At 49.5% G+C, this 22,658-nt stretch overlaps 1 protein-coding gene across 3 annotated transcripts in view; it reads left to right on the plus strand.

Annotated features, from left to right (window-relative positions):
* The window catches only part of TRERF1 (transcriptional regulating factor 1), a 753,074-nt gene that overhangs the window by 429,504 nt on the left and 300,912 nt on the right, over positions 1-22,658 (plus strand). For all 3 annotated transcript variants that reach the window (XM_085612831.1, XM_085612833.1, XM_085612832.1), the window contains 2 exons: positions 18,485-18,721; positions 19,028-19,403. In XM_085612831.1, coding sequence (XP_085468957.1) covers positions 18,485-18,721; positions 19,028-19,403 — 613 coding nt within the window. The remainder of the gene's footprint in view (positions 1-18,484; positions 18,722-19,027; positions 19,404-22,658) is intronic.

A 22,658-nucleotide genomic window follows, 5' to 3' on the forward strand; every position in this document is an offset into this window, starting at 1 on the left:
GAGGTTGACTTCAAAGAAGGGTCTTTGAAGTGCACAGAATCCCTTTCTTCCCAGCCTTGTCTCCAGACTATCAGTAGGGAATAATCAGCCCTTTGTGTTGGGACAGGGCACTTCCTATTAAGGTGTAAGGGTTAGCCCTTCCCTCCATTCCTGCCCATCAAAATTCAGATGAGTACTCAGACACACCTTACCTTCCTGTGTTTGTGGCTGTCTAGAGGGAATGCACAAATTGTAGCTGTCACCCACCCCAGACATGTATTGGAGACAGGCTGCAGGTACACAGAGCTGTAAGAGCAGAGAAATGTTCACTTTCAAAAAGTAAACACAAAGAGATGATGGACGGAGCACTGAAACATTTCAGACACTCCTCCCCAGTCACAGATCTGGGTTGAGTCAATCATCGTTCTTTAGCTCACTTTGCCACCCCAGTTCAGACCCAGCCATATGCAAATCAGTCTTGACCCTATTCATCATGGGAACAGTCCAGTCCAAACTGCCAATCCAGGTCTTTCAAAAAGTGGCATTTCTAAAATAGTAATGTCAAATCCAACTTTACCAGTAAAGATAATTTATCATTACCATTCCAAAGATATAAAACATGACACAGCTACTCCTTTGTAATCAGGAATTACAGCTTAAAAGTTAATTAAGGGATTCCCAAAGTTAACCCATGAGAGGAGAAGGCCTCACATTAGTGAAAAACATATTTAGCTGTTTGTCACTACCAGGATATGCAAAACTTAAAAGCATGTGTCCCACCTTTTACTTACACAGCACCCTGCCATATGGGCTAAATAGGGATAATTGGTAAAAAGGGAGTTTAAGGCTTGGCAAAGGGTTTTAAATGGCAAGTCGAAGTGGCAGTAAAACTCTGCAGTGGCATGCCTGAGAAAGGTTTGAAAGGCTACTTGTGTGGGAGGCACAATCAGTGCTGCAGGCCCACTAGTAACATTTAATTTACAGGCCCTGGGTATATGGTATTCCACTTAAAAGAGGCTTACAAGTAAGCTTAATATGCCAATTGTGTGTACACCAATGTTACAATATTTAGGGGTGAGCACATGCGCTTTACCACTGGATGACAGTGATAAAGTGCTTAGACTCCTAAAGCAAAAAAAACCATTGTTAGTAAAAGAGGAGAAGGAAGGCAAAATGTTTGGGGTGACTAATCAGAGAGGGCCATTTTCCAACAAGGACTGTCAGAAATGCTGTTGAGAAGGAGGTATATCAGCCATTTATAAGATCTTTACAATGTGCCTGACTGTCTACACCATCTTAGAAACTCGTGGGAAAGGAAGGTTTGCCTCAAGGAAGATGCAGATTGGAAGGCTATTCTCCTGCATCCAAGGGAAGTGACAATCATAGTGGTCCCAAGCCTAATCCAGATATAATTTCTACTAAGAGCTTACTATAATAGGTGCAGGCTACACATGGTGTGCCTAAGTTCAAGTAACTGGTATCTGAAATGGGGAGGAGAGGAGGATACTTCATTTACTGAATCTGGGGGTGCAGAGTAATCCAAACATTTTGGAATGGAAAGGTAAATTAACTCTGCCATATTCCAAACCAGGGTCCTAATGACATCACAATTATCTGGTATCCCAAACAATGTAGACCTATTCAGAAACAAACTTATGCTTTTCTCGCTGGGATAGATTACTGTAAAACAAGACATTGCTAGAAAATGGTGAAACCTACTATGCTATACAAAATCGAGGAGGCGTGATGCCTCGGATCCATGCATGGACCAAGGATAGGATAGGATGAGGATTTATAAAGCGCACTAAAACCCAAAGGTACCAAGGCGCTGGGCGGTAGAGAGGAAGAGAGGAAGAGAGGAAGAGAGGAGAAAGACGGGTTGCTGACTAAACTGAAAAAAGCCAAGTCTTCAGCACTTTTTTGAACACCGGAAGCCATTCTACCTGGGAAATCGAGGAAGGTAGGGTATTCCAAAGTTGTGCGTCCGCCACTGAGAAGGAACGGCCACCCCATCTGGCTTTGCGGACTCTGGGGATGATCAATTTTCTCTGGGAGGAAAATCTCAAAGCCCTCCGAGGCTTGTACTATTTAAACATGGATTTGAGCTGCTGTGAACCTTTAATATGCAGGGCCTTGTGAACCATGCACAAGGCTTTGAAAAAGATTAGCTTCCTAATAGGGAGCCAGTGTAGAGTGCGAAGCCCTTCCTTTGCTGAGTGCCGTTTAGGGATATTGACGATCAACCTGGCTGCCGCATTTTGTACAATCTGAAGCCTGTTCAGGGAGGCTGTGCTAATATTCAGGTACAATAGTCAAGCCGGGAGGTAACTAGTGCAATGATCGTGGGCTGATGGAGTGCTGATGGAATATACGGGAGCACCTTTCTGAGAGTCTTCAAAATATAGGAGCAAGTGCTGACAGTGCTTCTGACCTGAGATTTGAAGGCCAGGCCCACGTCAAAAATAACCTCCTAGTTTTTGACTGTCTTGTCGGGAACAAGAAGGGGACCGCAATCGCCCGACCACCAGGCATTATACCAAGATTGAGGTCTGAGGACCAAAAACTAGGACCTCAGGTTTTTTCTGCATTGATCTCAAGGGAGTTGTTCTGCATCCATCAATGCAAGCTAGTCGAACAGATGATATATGAAAATAGGAGGCCATGCATTAGTGATTATGGACTTGATATGCTTGTTGTTAACTCACTTTCAACTCTCTCATCTGGTCAAGGTCTTGGACGGGTTGCACTGCAGCAGGAGACTTGTCTTTCCAACATAGACAGGGGCCCGTGGGTAGCCATATGTTAAAGTATCCCTGTTGACTGCTATTCCTACGCATCCTCTGATCCGAACGGTCATGAATAATGTAGTGCTTCAATGTGTCCATAGTGTATAAGGCAAAAGCAATAAAAAAAAAAATTAAAGTGTATTCTAGATGTTTTATTGTGGTTTAGTCTTCTTTACTTTTGTATAAAAGCATACACCTTTTGTTACTCTCCGCTGATATACAATGTTTAACCTTCAATGCGATAAAGCAAGTATTTTGCATGATCTAATCGTTTGAGACAGTGATACCAATTTGGGTTTGAGCTTGGTAATTGTAATGTGTAATTCACTGCTACTCTTTTTGCATAAGTAAACTTAAAAAGGCAGTCCTCATTATCCAGTATTAGGGGTGTCTTTCATAGATTCACATGCCTGAATCATTCCCCGTCGTCGAGACGGGAGCCTCCGGTACATAAAAAAGTAATGTCCTATAGACATATATAGAGAAAAATAGGCCTAAGGGCCTCCCCTTAGCAGCCTATCCTAGTCCTTATGTAAAAAAGGACCAAACTCTTAGAGTCAGCCAATCAGCTATCTCCTCCCTCTAGAACCTTCCTGGCAGGAGCCTCAGTCCCTCAGATTTTCTACCGCACGTTGTGCTAGGGAGTCTCCAGCCTGAGTTCTCCTCAGGATTTCTTTCAAACCAGATTATTCACTTTTTTGGGACTTTCTACTTCAAGGATTGAACACAGACCACTTCAGGCCTCTTGTTACTGCATTGAGTGTTTATTTCTTCTACAACTCCTGGCATGTCTGAATCCCAGAAGAAAGCCCTTTTCAGGGCTTGCTCTTCATGTGGGAAGAAGAGGCTTCATGTGGACGACAAGCATGACCTCTGCTTGTATTGCCTGTATCCGGACCACGTCCCTAAGGACTGTAAAATATGTAGGTCTTTCCCTCACAAGACCTTGAGAGACAGAGAGGGTCGTCTCCTTATCTGGCTGGACAGGCTCAAGGACAGGGAGAGTGTGGTGTCATCAGAGGCAAGCTTTTCCGGAGCCTCTGAAGTCTCCCTGAAGAGGCCGAGAGGGACGTCTCCTGGCCCCTCAGACGCTCCTCCTATGAAGACACACAAGAAGTCTTCAGAGGCAAGATCTGCAAAGTCTTCAGTGTCTGGCAAGGACTCTCTGACTTTTAAGAAGCCTACCCTGTCGGCCAGCCAAATTGCGACACCTTCTTCAGCGCAAAAAAGGGCGCCAGGTCATGTCTCCACAGCGACGACGACCGTGTCCACAACGACATCGTCGTCAGTCTTCTCGTCGACGACGACCACCCCCTCATCGTCGTCAGCAGGTACTCCTATTTCGTCTATTATACTGTTAAAACCGTCGGCGGCGGCTAAGTCATCGTCGACGACGAAGATTGTCCCGTCGACAAAGACATCGTCGATGAGGAGTCCACCGTCGACGGAAGACGTCGACGACGAAGACGTCGACGACAAGGGCGTCGACGACGAAGGCATCGACGACGAAGGCATCGTCGACGAAGATGTCGACGTCGAAGGCATCGACGACGAAGGCGTCGACGACGAATGAATCGTCGACGAGCGCATCGTCGACGAAGACATCGTCGACGAGGAGAGTATCGTCGACGGAGCCGCCGTCAGCGAAGACCATGCCGTCGACGACGGTATCGTCGACGGGAAAGTCGTCGTCGTCGTCCATGGGGAAATCCGAACTGGTAGGAATGTCAGCAAGGAAGACAGCAGGGGTTCCTGTAGAGGCATCGGCATCTGGCAAACTGTCCAGACCGCAGATTACACCGGAAACGACATCTCCGAGTAAGGTGCAAACCAATTTGCCTATGGAGATTCTTCAGAGTGAGGAGTCGGAAGAAGAGCTCTTTGATCAGGCTACTTCCCCGTCTGAGCTGTAAGTCAAATGTCAAAGCACGGACGAGGAACAGGAGGAGATGAGCGGGCAGGAACGCCCCGTCCAGGAACAGGTTCGCACGGAGGTCACCCCGATGGTATGTCTTCCCCTGTCGATAGTTAATGACCTCAAATTCCTTATCCGGGACTATAAGCAACGTTTCCCGGAGTCTCCAGCACTGGACACAGGGGGCCCAGTGCCTACTACAACTCCATCAACGACAGCCCCAAAGCAATCACGACCAGCGACTCAGGTCTGCCACGAGAAACCGCCACCTCAGGTGATAGAGTCATCGGATGAGGAGGCTGAGGAGATGGAAGAGGGGGAGGTCCAGGAAGATCGGACGGACCAGGATGAGGAGGAGGAGTATGTGGCTTCCTCCCCACCTTCCCCACAACCGCGCCAAGCTGATTCACCGCCAGTGGATATTGGCGGTTTTCATAAGATAGTTGAACGAGCAGCGACGCAGTTTCATATGGTCATGGAATCAACGGAGACTGAGTGCTTCTTGCATGACTTTAAGGAGCAGACGAAGAAGTCGACAAAGTCAATCCCTATCATTGACTTTCTCTGGGACCAGGGAAAGAAATTAATGCTGACGCCGGCTTCCGTACCTGCGGTTGTTCCACGCCTGGACAAGAAGTACAAAGCTCCATCCACGGCACCGGCTTGCCTTAATGGGCACCCGAAACCGGATTCGGTCGTGACCCAGGCGGCCCAGAAAAATTCTCGTAATCCTTCCTCCCCTCTGTCAGCCCCACCGGACAAGGAAGGCAGTAAATTGGACACAGTTGGCAAGAGGTTTTCAACCACTTCGGCAATGACCATTAAGGTGGCCAACTCCATAGCCCTGTTAGGGCGTTATAACCGCCAACTTTGGGAGGATATTGTGAGAAGTTGGCCTGATGTATGATGTCACTAGTTATAGTGTACACCTTATATCAGTCCAAATACCCTTATGGTGATTGGTTGTAAAGTCAACCTTATAGACCAGCTATCCTAGTGGTAGCATGGACAAGAGCAGTCTTAGGCTAAACTCTGAATGGCATGTGAAGCCAGCTGTGATACCATATATAATCCCTTGAATACCAAATGAAAGGACACCACAACAGATATATATATAAAATAAAGTGTATTTATTCTAAGCAAACCCTCAGCACTCTTTATGAGTTTAGAGGTAAGTACAACACAGTCTTATTAATGCATACAGTAAGTCACACAGGTAAGTAATACAGTTGGGCCCTAGGGGCCACGCAAACCATATACTAAATAAGTGGTATAAGAACCACTGTCACGGAAATAGAATAGGCCTAGGCCTAGGGAATCGCTGGGGCTACACTACACTAGCGTTAGTTAGGGAGTGGGAGGCCCACGGGATTCGTGTGCAGAGTGGAAACACTCACGCGTAATGCGTAAAAGTCAATAGCAATGTTACAATTTAGAAATAGATAGATTTAGGACACTTCCGGAGTAGCTAGGAAGTTGAGACTTGAAAACTAGACACTAGGATAGTCACTATCCTGATGAGCACCGGAGTACCCAAGTTACCTAGCCCACAGGCTGCGGGTGCATAGGGGTGAAGATGCGTCGTTTTCGTCGTCGACTCCTATGGATGCCTGAAGAAAGATGCTGACAGGCAGTCAGGGGGGAGTGTCCGGTGGATCCCAAGGCTGGGATCAAGAGGAGAAGAAACCTGCAAGCAGAGGGGACAGAGTCAAGGTCACTAGCCAGTGACCACGTGGAACCAGGAAGGAACCAGGCGATGTCGTGAAGAGTTGCAGGTGAAGGTGAAGCTTGTCGCTGCAGCCAGGAGGACCAGGAAGCGTCGAGGACGACCAGGACCAGGAGGCGAGCTGTCCCACGAAGGCTCTTGCTGTCGGCGGCGTCGAAGTTGGACTAGGACTCACCAAGCCTTGGCAAGCGGAACCCACGAAGAACAAAGGACTTGCTTCTGGTGCAGACCAGGAAGGTCTGGGGTGCTTCTTCTTTGCAGAGAAGCGGGAGCCAGTCTGGAGGAGCCAAACCAGCGCAGAAGATTTCAGGGAGCGTCGTCACAAAGGCCACTAGCCAGCGGGCAAGCAACCGGACAGACGCGGCAAGCAGGAAAATGCTGAAGGGCCCCACGCAGGACTCGTGGAGTGTGGGGGGCTGGTCTTCGGTGCAGATGGTGCTTGGGGTTGGGGCTTCTCAATCCCCGGTGCACAACTTCGAGGGTACCTCAGAAGCTGCGCTGTAAGTTACTAGCCACTTTTCCCAGGTAGCCGGTCCCACGTCGCTCGTCGCCTCCACGGATCTCAGCTCTGCTGCAGATGTGGATGAGGGTCGGAGAAGTCTGGAAATCAAGGCTCTGGTCGGGCTCTGCAGTCGGTTCCTCGTCGAACGTTTCACAAAGCAAAGGGTAGTCTCTTGATGGTGCCTGTTTGCACAGGGTAGCCACTCCTTGGCTACAAGGGAGATTCTTCAGTCTTCTTCTTTCGTCGAATGTCGAAGGTCCAGAGTTTCTGTTCAGTTTTGCAGGTTCAGGATAATCTAAAGTCTCTAGGCCCAACTCCCACTCTTATACTAATCTGGGGGGCTGGGATACCTGCTAGGTCACGCCTTATGGGTGGGACCTGGGAGGGGGTGGTTACACCCACTTCCCTTTGTCCAGTTTCGCGCCAGAGCTGGGGCTGGAGTGCCCCAGCGCCGGTTTGAACTGGACTATGCAAGGAACACCTTGTGTGCCCCAGGCATGTCTCATTCCTTTCACCCCACCCTGCCCCAATACACTAAAGGCTGTCTGGGGAGGTGCTAGCACCTCCCCAAGCAGGAAACCTATTGTCCAGGCCTCCCTGGCTGGGATCACTCCCAGCTGCAGGAGGTCAGACTTGTGTCGTGGCAGCAGCATCCATTTTGTGATGCTGAGGCTTTGGTCAGAGGCTAACAGTTGAAGTATGATTTTAACATGTCTTTCCCTCTAGAAGGGGGGAATAATATTCTCATGTCCAGAAATGGTATGGGGGTATTATTCCAAAGTGTTAGACACCTTACACGACATGTTTTGATAAAGCCAAACCATAGTTACCATAACCGTTTAAGATTATAAGGCACTTTAAGAGTATATGGTAGGCTATATCATAGAACAGCTATAAGGACATGGTTCCGAAAGCTGCAGACAGGCTCAGCTCATGCTAGAGCACCATCTCACATGTTACCAAGCACTCTGCCTCCAGGATTGTTAAGGCCTGCCATAGGAGTGACTGATAGGTACACATGTGTCTATATATAAGGGTAGATATAGGCATACTATATCTAAGCAAGGGGTGATTACACGACCTTGCCCCAGCTGAGTGATCAGCCAGTTGTGTCTGATTGGAAGGCCAGACCAGGGGTGGCATAATACATGCTGCAGCCCCTGGGAGGCCTAGGGTACACCTATGCCCTGGGTACCTAGGGTACACTGTACAGGGTCCAATAAGGTGATCCTTACCAATTGGTTATGTACCTAGGGTACATGGAGTCCATTTTACAGAGAGAGCAGACAGCCTGAGACCCTGAATGGCAGGATCTCAGGCCAACTAAGTCGAAAAACCAGCTAGACACTAGGCAAAAAGTTGGGGGTAACCATAGTCAGATATCCACCTTCCTACACAACCCCCCCCCCAAACAAAAGGAGATAAGGCTGGCCTTGACAAGGTAAGCCTCTATTGCCTGAGTGGCCATATAAGGAAGAACCAGCACTGGCATGGTTACCCCCTGTCTCATGGTCCACTAAGCAATCCCTCATCCTAAGGATATCATAGGGTCTCCACCATAGGGAATCTCTACCTTTGGTGTGCCTTTGCAAAGTAAAAGGCTGGTGTTGAGATGGAGTACTGAAGTGAGTGTCCCCAAAGTGAGGCCTCAGCTTCCTCCAATCATCCTCCACCATGGATGCCTTTCTTTCTCTAACTGAGTTGCACTGTGCTCTCAGGGTCAGCCTCTGGCTACCTAAAGCTGGAGGCTGGGTCCCTTTTGTGGGTTTACTGGAGGGACAGGTCAGGTTTGGGGCCCTAAGGTCCCATGTTTGCCTGTGCCCAACAGAATCCCTCTGGGGGAGGTCCCTAACTACCTGTAAAGGGGATCCCTCAGGAATGTTTTTACCCATCACCTGGTTAGGGCTACTAGCCAGGCAATCCTCATTCTTTTGATGGGGGGGTTCTTGTGGACAGGGGCCCTCTTGGGGTCCACTGGCCTCCCTGACCTCTGCAGCCCTGGGCTGACTGAGGCAGGGTAGAGAGAGGCAGGCTACCTGCACCAGACTGGGTCCCACCTTGGAAGGGGCCACTGACATCAGAGGCTCTGCCAGGCCAGGCCTGGCTACCTCTGGGGCAGTTCCTTCACAAGGGGTGAGGTCAGATCCCTGAGGAGGCTGACCTCTTCCTAATGTCTGGGGAGAGGGAGACTTTTCTTCCTCCCCACTACTCTCTGTTTGTGTGGAGTGATCCATAGTTTCAGGCTTCACTACACCTATATCAGTCTGAGTGTGGGCTGAGACCATTACAGCCTTGCCAACCTTTTCAGGAAGGCACTCAGTTTGTGTTTGAGCTGTGACTGTCACAGCTCTGCCAATTTCTACAGGGAAGTCTGTCTGTGCCTGGGCTGTGGCTACCACTGCCCTTCCAACCTTTTCAGGGAGGAAAGCTACTTGGACAGGGGTTGTGACTGGCACAACCCCACTACCCTTTTTGGAAAGGCCTACCATTTTAGAATGGGTGTCTTGTTCAACTCCAGCCCAAGCTGAGAGTTCTAAGTCATTCCCCAGCAAGCAGTCCACAGGCAAGGTTGGAGACACTGCCACCCTTTTAGGGCCAGTGACACCTCCCCAGCTGAGACATACCTCTGCCATGGGATGACTGTTCTGTTTGCCATCAATGTTAGTTACCTGGTATGAGAAACCAGGCAAAAGCTGCTCAGAGGGAACTAGCCTATGGGCCACCATAGTGATGCTAGCTCCAGTGTCTCTGTAGGCCTCAGCTTTTCTACCATTGATGTAGGGTTCCTGTCTGTACCTACCCAAAGTGTTGAGACAGGCAGTGAAGTTGGCAAACCCCATGCCACCATCACAGACAAGAGTAGCTGCTGTAGGGGAATTGGCTAAGCCAGTATCCCCCTGTGTTCCCCAAGAAAACCCAACCAAATTTTTGGGGGCACTCCCACCACCTGGGGGATTACTGCTGACAGTAATAGGTGGTGTGACAGGAGTAGTTGGAGGAACAGTTTTGTTTTTAGCCTGTGGACAACTGCTGTCAGTTTTCCAATGCCCAGGTGTTTTACACACATGGCAGTAAGGCTTTTTAACTGTGGTAGAGGAGGGAGCTTGGGACCCACCACCCTGTGTGGAGTTTTGGGGCCCTGAGGAAGATTTCTCTTTTGCTTTATCCCCACCCTTCTCTTGAGGCTTGGTGGTATCTTTCTTTTGGTCACCACCCTGATTTTTAGGCCTAATCCTGGTCCTGACCCATTTATCTGCCCTCTTTCCCAATTCTTGGGGAGAGGTCAAATCTGAGTCTACCAGGTGTTGATGGAGAAGCTGGTTCTGACAATTACTAAGGATCTGCTCCCTCATAATCAAGTTGTACAATCCTGTATAGTCCTGCACCTTGCTGCCATTTAACCAACCTTCCAAAGCCTTAGTGGCACAATCCACAAAATCAGACCAGTCCTGTGTCTGTGTCTTCTGGGTGTCTCTGAACAACAACCTATATTGCTCAGTGGTTAAGCCAAACCCATCTATCAGAGCACTCTTCAGGACTTTGTAATTGTTTGCATCCTCATCACTGACTGTGAGGAGCTTGTCTCTACCTTTGTCAGAAAAGGAGAGCCACAAGATAGCTGCCCACTGACTTTGGGGTACCTGCTGTACTTTGCAGGCCCTCTCCAAAGCAGTCATCCATTTGTGGATGTCATCCCCATTCTGATATGGGGGGACTATCTTGCTTAGGTTTCTATGGTCATAAGACCTATCCCTATCTCTAGGAATGTTGCTGCCACCAGTGGGTTCTGACCCACACAATTTTTGCTCTCTAGCCAGAGCAAGCTTCTCTTTGGCAAGGGCAATTTCTTCCCTCTGAATCCTCAGATTAGCTTCCCTCATTCTGGCTTTATGCTCCTTTCTCTCAGGTGAAGTCATTCCCCTGTGAGAGGAAGCATTAGAGATGCTAGAAACATGGGAGTGGATGGATTCCCTTGAAGGGGATCTGTCCCTCCTGCTTCTCTGTGAAAGCCTACTTGGGGGTCTGTATGGGGGGACCCCATGCAACCTCCCATGTAAACTTAGGTTAGCCTGGCTAAGTCTTCCTACTTGGCCCTGGCTGTCTACCTCTTCATCTGAAGTCCCATCTGACTCCTCTGTGGTGGGTAGACCCTCCTCTGTGCCTAGGGCACCTTCCTGAGATGCCCTCTGAGCGTCATACTCCTCTAGGAGTTGTCTTAACTGAAGGAGGGTAGGGTTTGCACCCTGTTTTATTCCTCTGGAGGTACACAATTGTCTCATCTCCTGGAATGTTAAGGTATCATACCTAGAGGGGGTCTTCTGCAGACCTGCCCCTCCTGAGAGAGCATCTACTTGATCTCCTCCCAGAGGCATGATCTAGTGAGGGTGTGGTGTGTGCACCTACCTACACTAGTTGTTTCTACTAAACCTCTCTAGTAGTTGTAGTCAGGGTGTGTTACTCCCTTCAACCTACAACCACTAAGTCCAGTAGGACTTAAGTATTATAAACTATGTTATATGTACCTAGACAATATCTGTGTGATCTTTCAATTTAGTATCTCAAGATTACAATGGTATTACAACAGCAAGCTCAGATCCCAACCGCTGCTCACCAATGTGAGAAGTTGGCCTGATGTATGATGTCACTAGTTATAGTGTACACCTTATATCAGTCCAAATACCCTTATGGTGATTGGTTGTAAAGTCAACCTTATAGACCAGCTATCCTAGTGGTAGCATGGACAAGAGCAGTCTTAGGCTAAACTCTGAATGGCATGTGAAGCCAGCTGTGATACCATATATAATCACTTGAATACCAAATGAAAGGACACCACAACAGATATATATATATAAAATAAAGTGTATTTATTCTAAGCAAACCCTCAGCACTCTTTATGAGTTTAGAGGTAAGTACAACACAGTCTTATTAATGCATACAGTAAGTCACACAGGTAAGTAATACAGTTAGGCCCTAGGGGCCACGCAAACCATATACTAAATAAGTGGTATAAGAACCACTGTCACGGAAATAGAATAGGCCTAGGCCTAGGGAATCGCTGGGGCTACACTACACTAGCGTTAGTTAGGGAGTGGGAGGCCCACGGGATTCGTGTGCAGAGTGGAAACACTCACGCGTAATGCGTAAAAGTCAATAGCAATGTTACAATTTAGAAATAGATAGATTTAGGACACTTCCGGAGTAGCTAGGAAGTTGAGACTTGAAAACTAGACACTAGGATAGTCACTATCCTGATGAGCACCGGAGTACCCAAGTTACCTAGCCCACAGGCTGCGGGTGCATAGGGGTGAAGATGCGTCGTTTTCGTCGTCGACTCCTATGGATGCCTGAAGAAAGATGCTGACAGGCAGTCAGGGGGGAGTGTCCGGTGGATCCCAAGGCTGGGATCAAGAGGAGAAGAAACCTGCAAGCAGAGGGGACAGAGTCAAGGTCACTAGCCAGTGACCACGTGGAACCAGGAAGGAACCAGGCGATGTCGTGAAGAGTTGCAGGTGAAGGTGAAGCTTGTCGCTGCAGCCAGGAGGACCAGGAAGCGTCGAGGACGACCAGGACCAGGAGGCGAGCTGTCCCACGAAGGCTCTTGCTGTCGGCGGCGTCGAAGTTGGACTAGGACTCACCAAGCCTTGGCAAGCGGAACCCACGAAGAACAAAGGACTTGCTTCTGGTGCAGACCAGGAAGGTCTGGGGTGCTTCTTCTTTGCAGAGAAGCGGGAGCCAGTCTGGAGGAGCCAAACCAGCGCAGAAGATTTCAGGGAGCGTCGTCACAAAGGCCACTAGCCAGCGGGCAAGCAACCGGACAGACGCGGCAAGCAGGAAAATGCTGAAGGGCCCCACGCAGGACTCGTGGAGTGTGGGGGGCTGGTCTTCGGTGCAGATGGTGCTTGGGGTTGGGGCTTCTCAATCCCCGGTGCACAACTTCGAGGGTACCTCAGAAGCTGCGCTGTAAGTTACTAGCCACTTTTCCCAGGTAGCCGGTCCCACGTCGCTCGTCGCCTCCACGGATCTCAGCTCTGCTGCAGATGTGGATGAGGGTCGGAGAAGTCTGGAAATCAAGGCTCTGGTCGGGCTCTGCAGTCGGTTCCTCGTCGAACGTTTCACAAAGCAAAGGGTAGTCTCTTGATGGTGCCTGTTTGCACAGGGTAGCCACTCCTTGGCTACAAGGGAGATTCTTCAGTCTTCTTCTTTCGTCGAATGTCGAAGGTCCAGAGTTTCTGTTCAGTTTTGCAGGTTCAGGATAATCTAAAGTCTCTAGGCCCAACTCCCACTCTTATACTAATCTGGGGGGCTGGGATACCTGCTAGGTCACGCCTTATGGGTGGGACCTGGGAGGGGGTGGTTACACCCACTTCCCTTTGTCCAGTTTCGCGCCAGAGCTGGGGCTGGAGTGCCCCAGCGCCGGTTTGAACTGGACTATGCAAGGAACACCTTGTGTGCCCCAGGCATGTCTCATTCCTTTCAGCCCACCCTGCCCCAATACACTAAAGGCTGTCTGGGGAGGTGCTAGCACCTCCCCAAGCAGGAAACCTATTGTCCAGGCCTCCCTGGCTGGGATCACTCCCAGCTGCAGGAGGTCAGACTTGTGTCGTGGCAGCAGCATCCATTTTGTGATGCTGAGGCTTTGGTCAGAGGCTAACAGTTGAAGTATGATTTTAACATGTCTTTCCCTCTAGAAGGGGGGAATAATATTCTCATGTCCAGAAATGGTATGGGGGTATTATTCCAAAGTGTTAGACACCTTACACGACATGTTTTGATAAAGCCAAACCATAGTTACCATAACCGTTTAAGATTATAAGGCACTTTAAGAGTATATGGTAGGCTATATCATAGAACAGCTATAAGGACATGGTTCCGAAAGCTGCAGACAGGCTCAGCTCATGCTAGAGCACCATCTCACATGTTACCAAGCACTCTGCCTCCAGGATTGTTAAGGCCTGCCATAGGAGTGACTGATAGGTACACATGTGTCTATATATAAGGGTAGATATAGGCATACTATATCTAAGCAAGGGGTGATTACACGACCTTGCCCCAGCTGAGTGATCAGCCAGTTGTGTCTGATTGGAAGGCCAGACCAGGGGTGGCATAATACATGCTGCAGCCCCTGGGAGGCCTAGGGTACACCTATGCCCTGGGTACCTAGGGTACACTGTACAGGGTCCAATAAGGTGATCCTTACCAATTGGTTATGTACCTAGGGTACATGGAGTCCATTTTACAGAGAGAGCAGACAGCCTGAGACCCTGAATGGCAGGATCTCAGGCCAACTAAGTCGAAAAACCAGCTAGACACTAGGCAAAAAGTTGGGGGTAACCATAGTCAGATATCCACCTTCCTACAGATATAGCCCCATATTTAGCAGAACTACCAAGCGCAGTTCAGGAGGAAGTCAAGGCACTACTTTCAGAGGGCCAAACCTCGGCGGCCGAAATCATTGACTGTGCCATAGACGTGGCCATGACAGGCTTTCGTCAACTGGCTGGGGCTGCAGTCCTGCGCCGACAGGGATGGCTGAAGGCAACATCGTTCAGGCAGGAAGTGCAGACGAAGGTACTGGACATGCCCTTCGACGGACAACATCTTTTCGGAGAAAAAATTGATGAGGCGCTCCAAGCTATCAAGAAGGACACTGACACTGCTAGAGCGCTTGGAACCTTGCAGGCGAGGAATCAGTCCTTTCGGGGCAACAAATCTAGAGGCCAGTCCTCCTACAGAGGATCCTTCCAAAATAGGTCTTCATATTCCTTCCAGAATAAGACCCAGTACCAGCAGAAGCAGCAACAAGGTCGACAGTCTTCATATGGACGGTCTAACTTCAGGGGTAAGAACCAGAAGAAGGGCACCGGCGGACGCCAGTGACCAGTTATTCCAGCCAGTCCACATACCATCTCCCTCATTAAAAATTGGAGGAAAATTGACCCATTTCCTGGAAAATTGGCGCCTCATCACCACGGATCGCTGGGTACTCCAACTCCTAAGATTCGGCCATTCTCTAGAATTTACCACCATCCCACCTGCAACCCCTCCCCGCAGGTTCCCACACAAACATCTGCGGCTGCTTCTCCGGGAAATATCGGAGATGTTGAAGAAAGGAGCGATCGAGCGGGTTCCATCGGCTCAGAGGGAGAAAGGATTCTATTCCCGCTTCTTTCTGATACGCAAGAAAGAAAAGCAGTGGAGGCCCATACTAGATCTCAGGGCACTCAACTCTTTCCTGAAGAGTCAGTCGTTCAGGATGGTGACGCTCCAAGAAATTCTAGGCATTCTAGAAAAAGGAGATTTCATGACATCTTTGGATCTTCAAGATGCCTACTATCACATCCCGATTCTCAGGTGGCACAGGAAGTTTCTACGTTTCGAGGTGGCAGGACAGCACTACCAATTCAAGGTCCTGCCATTCGGCCTCAAATCCGCTCCGCGGATATTCACCAAGTGCCTTTCTCCTGTGGCAGCTTTCCTACGTCAAATGGGTCACTAAGTCTTCCCCTACCTAGACGACTGGCTGGTAAAGGCACCCACAGCGGCAGGCGCAACCAAATCCTCCAACGCCTGTACCAATCTTTTCCAACATCTAGGATTGACTCTCAATCTCCAGAAATCCTATATATCCCCAACAAGAAGCATCACCTTCCTAGGGGCGACCTTGAATACGGAATGCGCGAGGGCATTTCCTTCGGAAGAACGAAAAAACAAGATAATATCGCTGGCCACGGCGGTGGCATCAAGGAAGTCCCTAAGAGTTCGCACCTTCAAATCACTCCTGGGAATGATGTCTTCCTGTATTCTCCTCATCCCTCACTGCAGGCTTCGGATGCGTCCATTGCAAGAAGCCCTCACGAACCAGTGGACTCAGAGTACGGGTTACTTCGAAGACATTGTGAGGATAACACCGCGAATATCCAAAAGCCTCGAATGGTGGAAAGATTACAAGAATCTGTCTACGGGACTGCCGTTCCTGCTTCCAGCAGCGCCACTTGTGATCACCACCGATGCATCTCTGGCGGGCTGGGGAGCTGTCCTTCAGGACCTCAGAGTGAGTGGCAAATGGTCAGATCAGGAGCAACACCTCCATATCAATCTTCTGGAGTTGAGGGCTGTGTATCTAGCGCTGCAAGCCTTCTTACCGCGCATCCAGAACTCCCAGGTGCTCGTCAGAACGGACAACACCACGACGATGCACTACCTGAACAAACAGGGAGGAACGCGTTCGCTTACTCTATCACGCGAATCGCAAAAGATCTGGAACTGGCTGGTGCTCCATGGGATTACTCTCAGAGCGGACTATGTCCCGGGCAAGGACAACACCATTGCAGACGTCCTAAGCAGACAGAAATCACTCTCCCACGAATGGGAGCTCGACGAGAATTCGCTAACACACGTATTCTCAGAATGGGGAGTCCCAGGAATCGACCTGTTTGCCACCAGGGAGAACGCCAAATGCCCAAGCAACGCAAGCTGGCATCCCCAACCAGGGTCGCTCGGAAATGCCTTTTCCATAGGCTGGTTCAGCGTATTTGCGTACGCTTTTCCGCCGTTCCCGATGATTTCCAGGGTCCTTAGGAAGATGAAGGCGGAGCCTTGTACCCTGATCCTAATTGCCCCGTTCTGGCCGAGGCAGCACTGGTTCTCGGACCTTCATCGCCTCTCCATCAGGACACCGATTCGTCTCAAACAGCACCCGAACCTGCTGTCGATGTCCAACGGGCAGGTGCAATTCCCGAACCTGCAATCGCTCAGGTTATCGGCCTGGCTCCTGAGCACAGAGAGTTCTGCCATTTAAACATCCCGCAGGACTGCAGGGACGTGCTAGCTAAAGCGAGGGCGGACAGTACCAACAAAACCTACTCTCTCAAATGGAAGCGCTTCTGCGTCTGGTGTTTGGAGAAAGGCCTGAGACCACTCCATATCACACCTGAACAGATATTGCCATATCTACTACACTTGGCACAGTCGGGATTGGCGCATGCATCCATAAAGGTGCATCTGGCGGCAATTTCACGTTTTACCAGGACTTACAAAGGCCTGTCTCTCTGGTCCAGTAGACTTATCAAACAGTTCCTCAAGGGGCTACATAGGTCCTTCCCAAGACCTCGACGGGTCCCACCGACGTGGCACCTCAACTTGGTCCTCAACCAACTCATGAAGCACCCTTTTGAGCCCATTCATCGAGCTTCCATCAAGTACATCTCATGGAAAACGGCTCTGTTGCTCGCTCTAACATCTGCCAGGAGGGTCAGCGAGCTGCAAGCTCTCTCCATTCAGGAACCCTTCATGCAGTTCAAACAGGACAGGGTGGTGCTGAGGACGAATCCCAAGTTCATACCGAAAGTGCCTTCAGACTTTCACCTCAACGAGCCGGTGGTTCTACGGTCCTTCTTTGCAAACCCTACCACGGCAGCAGAAAGGACACTCCACTCTCTGGATCTCAAAAGGTGTCTTAAGTTTTACATAGACAAAACAAAGAGCTTCAGAAAGTCATTACAACTATTTGTGGCCTACAGTAGGCCAAGGTTGGGTATGCCTCTAACAAAACAGAGCATTTCAAGGTGGATCTCTTCGGCAATAGCATTCTGCCATGACGGGGCCGGACGGCCTTTGAGAGACAGGGTGGAAGCGCACTCCACCAGAGCGATGTCCACATCAGCAGCGCTGTTCGCTGGAGTGCCGATTTTGGACATCTGCAGAGCGGCGACGTGGAAGTCACCGCACACCTTCTCCAGACACTACTGCCTTGATGCCGAACTTACGAAGGATGCGGCAGTGGGCCAGGCGGTGCTTCGCCATCTATTCCAGTGAGGTGAGCCTTCCAACATCCCGCCATCCTGGTATGCACATTCTTTACTGAGTTACTGTTTTGACGTATGCCAATGTTTCAAACTGATATGATAATAGTTGTATTATCTCAAATATCTTTATGGCATGTTACATCAGAAATGTGCATAATGTATTGCTAACTACTCTGATTCAGGCATGTGAATCTATGAAAGACACCCCTAATACTGGATAAGAAACGCGTTACTTACCTGTAACAGCAGTTATCCAGTATTGGTGTCTTTCATAGATTCACATGCAACTCTCCCGCCTCCCCTGGAAGGATTCACATCTCTCTCTAACTATATTACGCCTACCTAGCTTGGTGCGTACATAAATCTGAGGGACTGAGGCTCCTGCCAGGAAGGTTCTAGAGGGAGGTGATAGCTGATTGGCTGACTCTAAGAGTTTGGTCCTTTTTTACATAAGGACTAGGATAGGCTGCTAAGGGGAGGCCCTTAGGCCTATTTTTCTCTATATATGTCTATAGGACATTACTTTTTTATGTACCGGAGGCTCCCATCTCGACGACGGGGAATGATTCAGGCATGTGAATCTATGAAAGACACCAATACTGGATAACTGCTGTTACAGGTAAGTAACGCGTTTCTTCCTAATTGGGCCGGTGCTTGCTGATTGAAACAAAGGTTATGTTTTTAAGAGTACTAATATGTTTTAGTAATGTTTGTTAAAAAGTGCTTGGTCACCACCTGACCATTTCTAAAATTATTTTATCTCCTGTACAGGACGAAGTAGGAAAACTAAAGCAGGAGGTGAAAGACGTAGCAAACTTCACGCCAATCATTATGCCAGTGTCTGTGCCTGTAAAGCTTCGATCAGCCGAGACTAGTACGCCTATCAGCAGCATCCTGGTCGAAGACAAGTGTGCCCGCACTGTATCTGATGGCGAGATGCCGGTACTCAAGCGAATGACGTGTTCTCCACTCTGGTGCCCTAACGCACCCAGTCCAGGCTCAGCTGCTGTGAGTGCTTTCCGCCTTGCACTGTATCCCTCCTTCAGTCCTCTTACTTGTGGCATTGCACTATATTCTGTTATGGGATCTAGAGAAACGTGGAAAATGTGGTACTTATTGCTCTACCACAGTCACTCTGCTTGTGTCACCTGCCAAGCAGTGTTTCTTTGGTGATTTTGGTCAGATATTTAGAAGTGATAGGGGTTTGCACACTGGGTGATCTTATGTATTCTGTGGGCGTGTAGACAGTCAGATAGAAATGTGATGTGATATGGAAGCAAAAGTTTGAATTTGAATATATATGTTTGTGTTTAGGGAGCGATCAGAAAAAATTACCAAAGTGGTACAGCAGCTGAAAACTCTGAAGAACCCCTTAAACCTCAGCAAGAAAAGAAAAAGTATCGTCATCGACCTGAACCTCTTTTCATCCCTCCCCCCTCCTCCAGCCTGAACATGTCCACTTCCGGTGCCACACTGTATCAAAGCCAGCTTCGCTCACCTCGCATCTTGGGGGATCATCTGCTAGTGAGGACTCAGGAGTTGCCTCCCTACACACCTCCACCAATGCTCAGCCCTGTGCGACAAGGTTCTGGCCTCTTCAGTAGTGTTATCACAGCTCATGGCAATGCTGCTTATTCTCAGTTACCACCAACTCCGTTGACTCCTACACCACGGGTATTGTTGTTTCGCAGTAAGTAATTATTTGTGGCAGCCAGCAAATGATATTTTGAATTGAAAAATCATATTAGTGTGTTTATTTTTTAAAGAATTCTAGCCTGTATGTTACTTGATTTTCCATGCATGTGTTTTTGATACAATTTAGAGTAAATTGCCTCCACTATTTAGGTTGAGCATTCAAGGCCTCTTATATATACATTAGTATATACTTATATGTGTATGTACTTTGTGGGCTCTGGAGATCAGCCCTAGGACTTGTCTGCTTCCGCTTAGGGACTCTTTTTTCTGTTCAACTGCCTCTATTTAACTGTCTTGATAGAAAACGACCATTAGAGGTCAGTAAAATACCAAAATTGTTTTCTGCTTGTTCAACGGCCTCTATTTAACTGTCTTTTTTTTTTTTTTTAAACTTCTGTTTATTGAAAGTTAACAACTTTGTCATGGTTACATATTTCCGTTTCAAAGGATATACTATTACACAGGGTTTAAAGGTTGGCACACAGTTTCTAAGCTTGTCCCAGAGTCTTCCCTGGCCAGGTTATGGTGGTTATATCATACAGTGGTCTTCAGGCTTGGGGACATCCCGGGGCTCACACAGTCCTCCCCGATATACATTCCATTTAGTCCATATTTCAATCCATATTTTTGGGCACCCCCGAGCAACATAGACTGTTTTCTCCCTCAACATGCACCAGTCCATGTCCTCTTTCCACTTCTTTAGTTTGGGCGGCGAGGAGGCCCCCCATGCCTGTGCTATGTTCCGTTTTGCAATCATCTGCCCCAAAGTGACCCACAGCCTCCCCCGTATATGGAGGTCCGTAGGCTCCCAAATATTCAATAGGCATCGCCTGGCCTCAGTCCTAAGTGGAACATCCCAGATCTCACTCATGCAATTTAGTACTTTCCCCCAGTAAGATTGAATGAGCGGGCATTCCCATAGAATGTGCATAAAGCTACCGTCCATCCCACATCGTCTCCTACAATGCCCGTCCGCACTTCTGCCCATCACCATCAATTGTGTCTCCGAGAGGTATGCCCTGTGCAGGATTTTTAGCTGAATTAGGCGGAGCTTAGCGGAGATGGCCACCTCACTTGGTGACGATACTGCCACCTGCCAGTCCTCGTCATCTATTTCGAGGCCGTCCCTCACCCACTTCTCCCGCAGCGTGGTGAGGGTATCTGGGGTATTATTAACGAGCTTCTTGTATGTGAGCGAGATAGTTTTGTCAGGTATATGCCCGTCGAGCAGGCGATCCTCTAGTGGAGCGGACTCAGGTAAGGTCGTACCAGAGGGGATATTAGCCTGCAGTGAGTGTTTAATTTGTGTATACCTGAATTGCTCCGAGTCAGCCAAGTCGTATGTCTGTTGTAGTGTAGAGAAGGGAATTACTCCCGTCCGTTCCCAGAGGTCCCCGATGCGCGAGATACCTATTAGATCCCATTTGTCAAAGCCTTTCGTGCGCCCCAATGTGCCCAGTTGTTCCGTATCCCAGAGAGGGGTGGCCATGGTGAGCTTGCCATCCCACCCCAACGCTTTGGTAACGAGGTGCCACAGCTGCACTGCATGCTTCGTGGGTCCCGTAAGCGCAAACCTGGTAGGTTTGGAATAGAGCGCCCTCGTGAAGTCACCCCCGGGCAATAGCCACCTGTCCATGCCGTATGCTGCTGCCCAGTAGTATTTTTTGATGTCGGGGAGGGCGATACCTCCGTCGTACCAGCCGAGCGTGAGCTTACCCAGCGCTATCCGTGGTCTGCCATCCCATAACAGTTCCCTCTGCAGGGTCTCTATTTCCTGAAAAAAGGCCCGCGGTACCATGTCTGGGTAGTTCTGGAGGGCATATAGGAATCGGGGTAGGGCCATCATCTTAAACAGTGCAGCCGTCCCCAGCAGGGACAGGGGCAACCACTTCCAGACCTCAACATCTCTTCTCAGCCGCCGCAGGGGGGGGAGTAAGTTCTCCTCGTATCTCCGTTTGGGATCGGTAGTGATATAGACGCCCATGTATCGAAACCCCTCTGCCGCAACCTGTATCTCGCATTCTCTAGGGAGGACGGGCGCCGTCCCGTGAAGTACGTAGATTGTCGACTTGCCCCAGTTGATCCGGAAACCAGAGTTGCGCCCAAAACTGGCAAAAATGTCCAGGACCACCCTCAGCGAGCGCGCAGGGGAAGAAAGGTAAAGAAGGATGTCATCTGCATAGAGCGAGATTTTATCCTCCCACCCCTCGGTCCAGCGAAGCCCGCGGACGGAGAGATCTCTCCGGATCCACGCCGCGAGCGGCTCAAGGGAGATGGCAAACAGCAACGGGGAAAGGGGGCAACCCTGCCTGGTTCCCCTTCCCAGGGCAAACACCTCCGACCGTTTGTTATTGACCGCTACTTGGGCCAACGGGTCCGTATACATGAGGCGGACCCACCCCACGGAGCTAGGGCCAAAACCCATCTTCCGAAGCACAGCAAAGAGGTACGCCCATTCCAATGTGTCAAATGCCATGGTGGCATCCAACGAGACCACCACCGCATCCTCCTGTATTCCAGGGCACCGCCCCAGAACGCCGTGCAGGCGCCGTAGGTTGAGGGCAGTAATCCTATGTGGTATAAAGCCCGATTGGTCTGGGTGCACCAGCTTCGTGATGACAAGCCGGAGTCTGTTTGCTAACACCTTCGCGAGAATCTTTGGCTCCGCGTTTAGAAGGGAAATGGGCCTATAGGAGGCGCACTCGTTTCTAGGCTTCCCAGGCTTCGGAATGGTGACCAGCGTCGCAATGCGCTGATCTCTCGGCAACCGCCCGAGTTTTGTGCTCGAACATGGCCTTCATATGTGGGACTATTTTATCCGGTTTAAGTTTGTAGAGTTCGATAGGAAGGCTGTTCGGGCCCATCGCCTTGCCTATTTTAAGGTCCCCCATGGCCTTAGCCAGTTCTTCTGCCGTGAGGTCACCCTCCAGCGCCTCGCAGTCGCCCACAGAGAGATTAGGCAGTCTTATGTCCGCCAAGAACTCGGTCGAGTCGTTCTCCGTGAGCTCCGATGTCCCCTGATAAATTCGCTCAAAATGCCTCGCAAATTCTTCCGCTATGTCACTGGGCTCTGTGAGGAGGGCACCCGTTGCACTCTTAAGCTCAGATACAACTTGGTGTGCCTGCTCTTTTTTATCTAGCCAGGCTATCAGTTTACCCGCCTTATTACCCTGGTCGTAGATGCGCCCCTCCTTTTTGCGCGCTAACGCCTGCGCCTCATCAGTGGCTACAGACCTGTACTCCGCCGCCC

Source organism: Triturus cristatus, chromosome 6 (genome assembly GCF_964204655.1).
Source record: "Triturus cristatus chromosome 6, aTriCri1.1, whole genome shotgun sequence".
Taxonomy (NCBI): domain Eukaryota; kingdom Metazoa; phylum Chordata; class Amphibia; order Caudata; family Salamandridae; genus Triturus; species Triturus cristatus.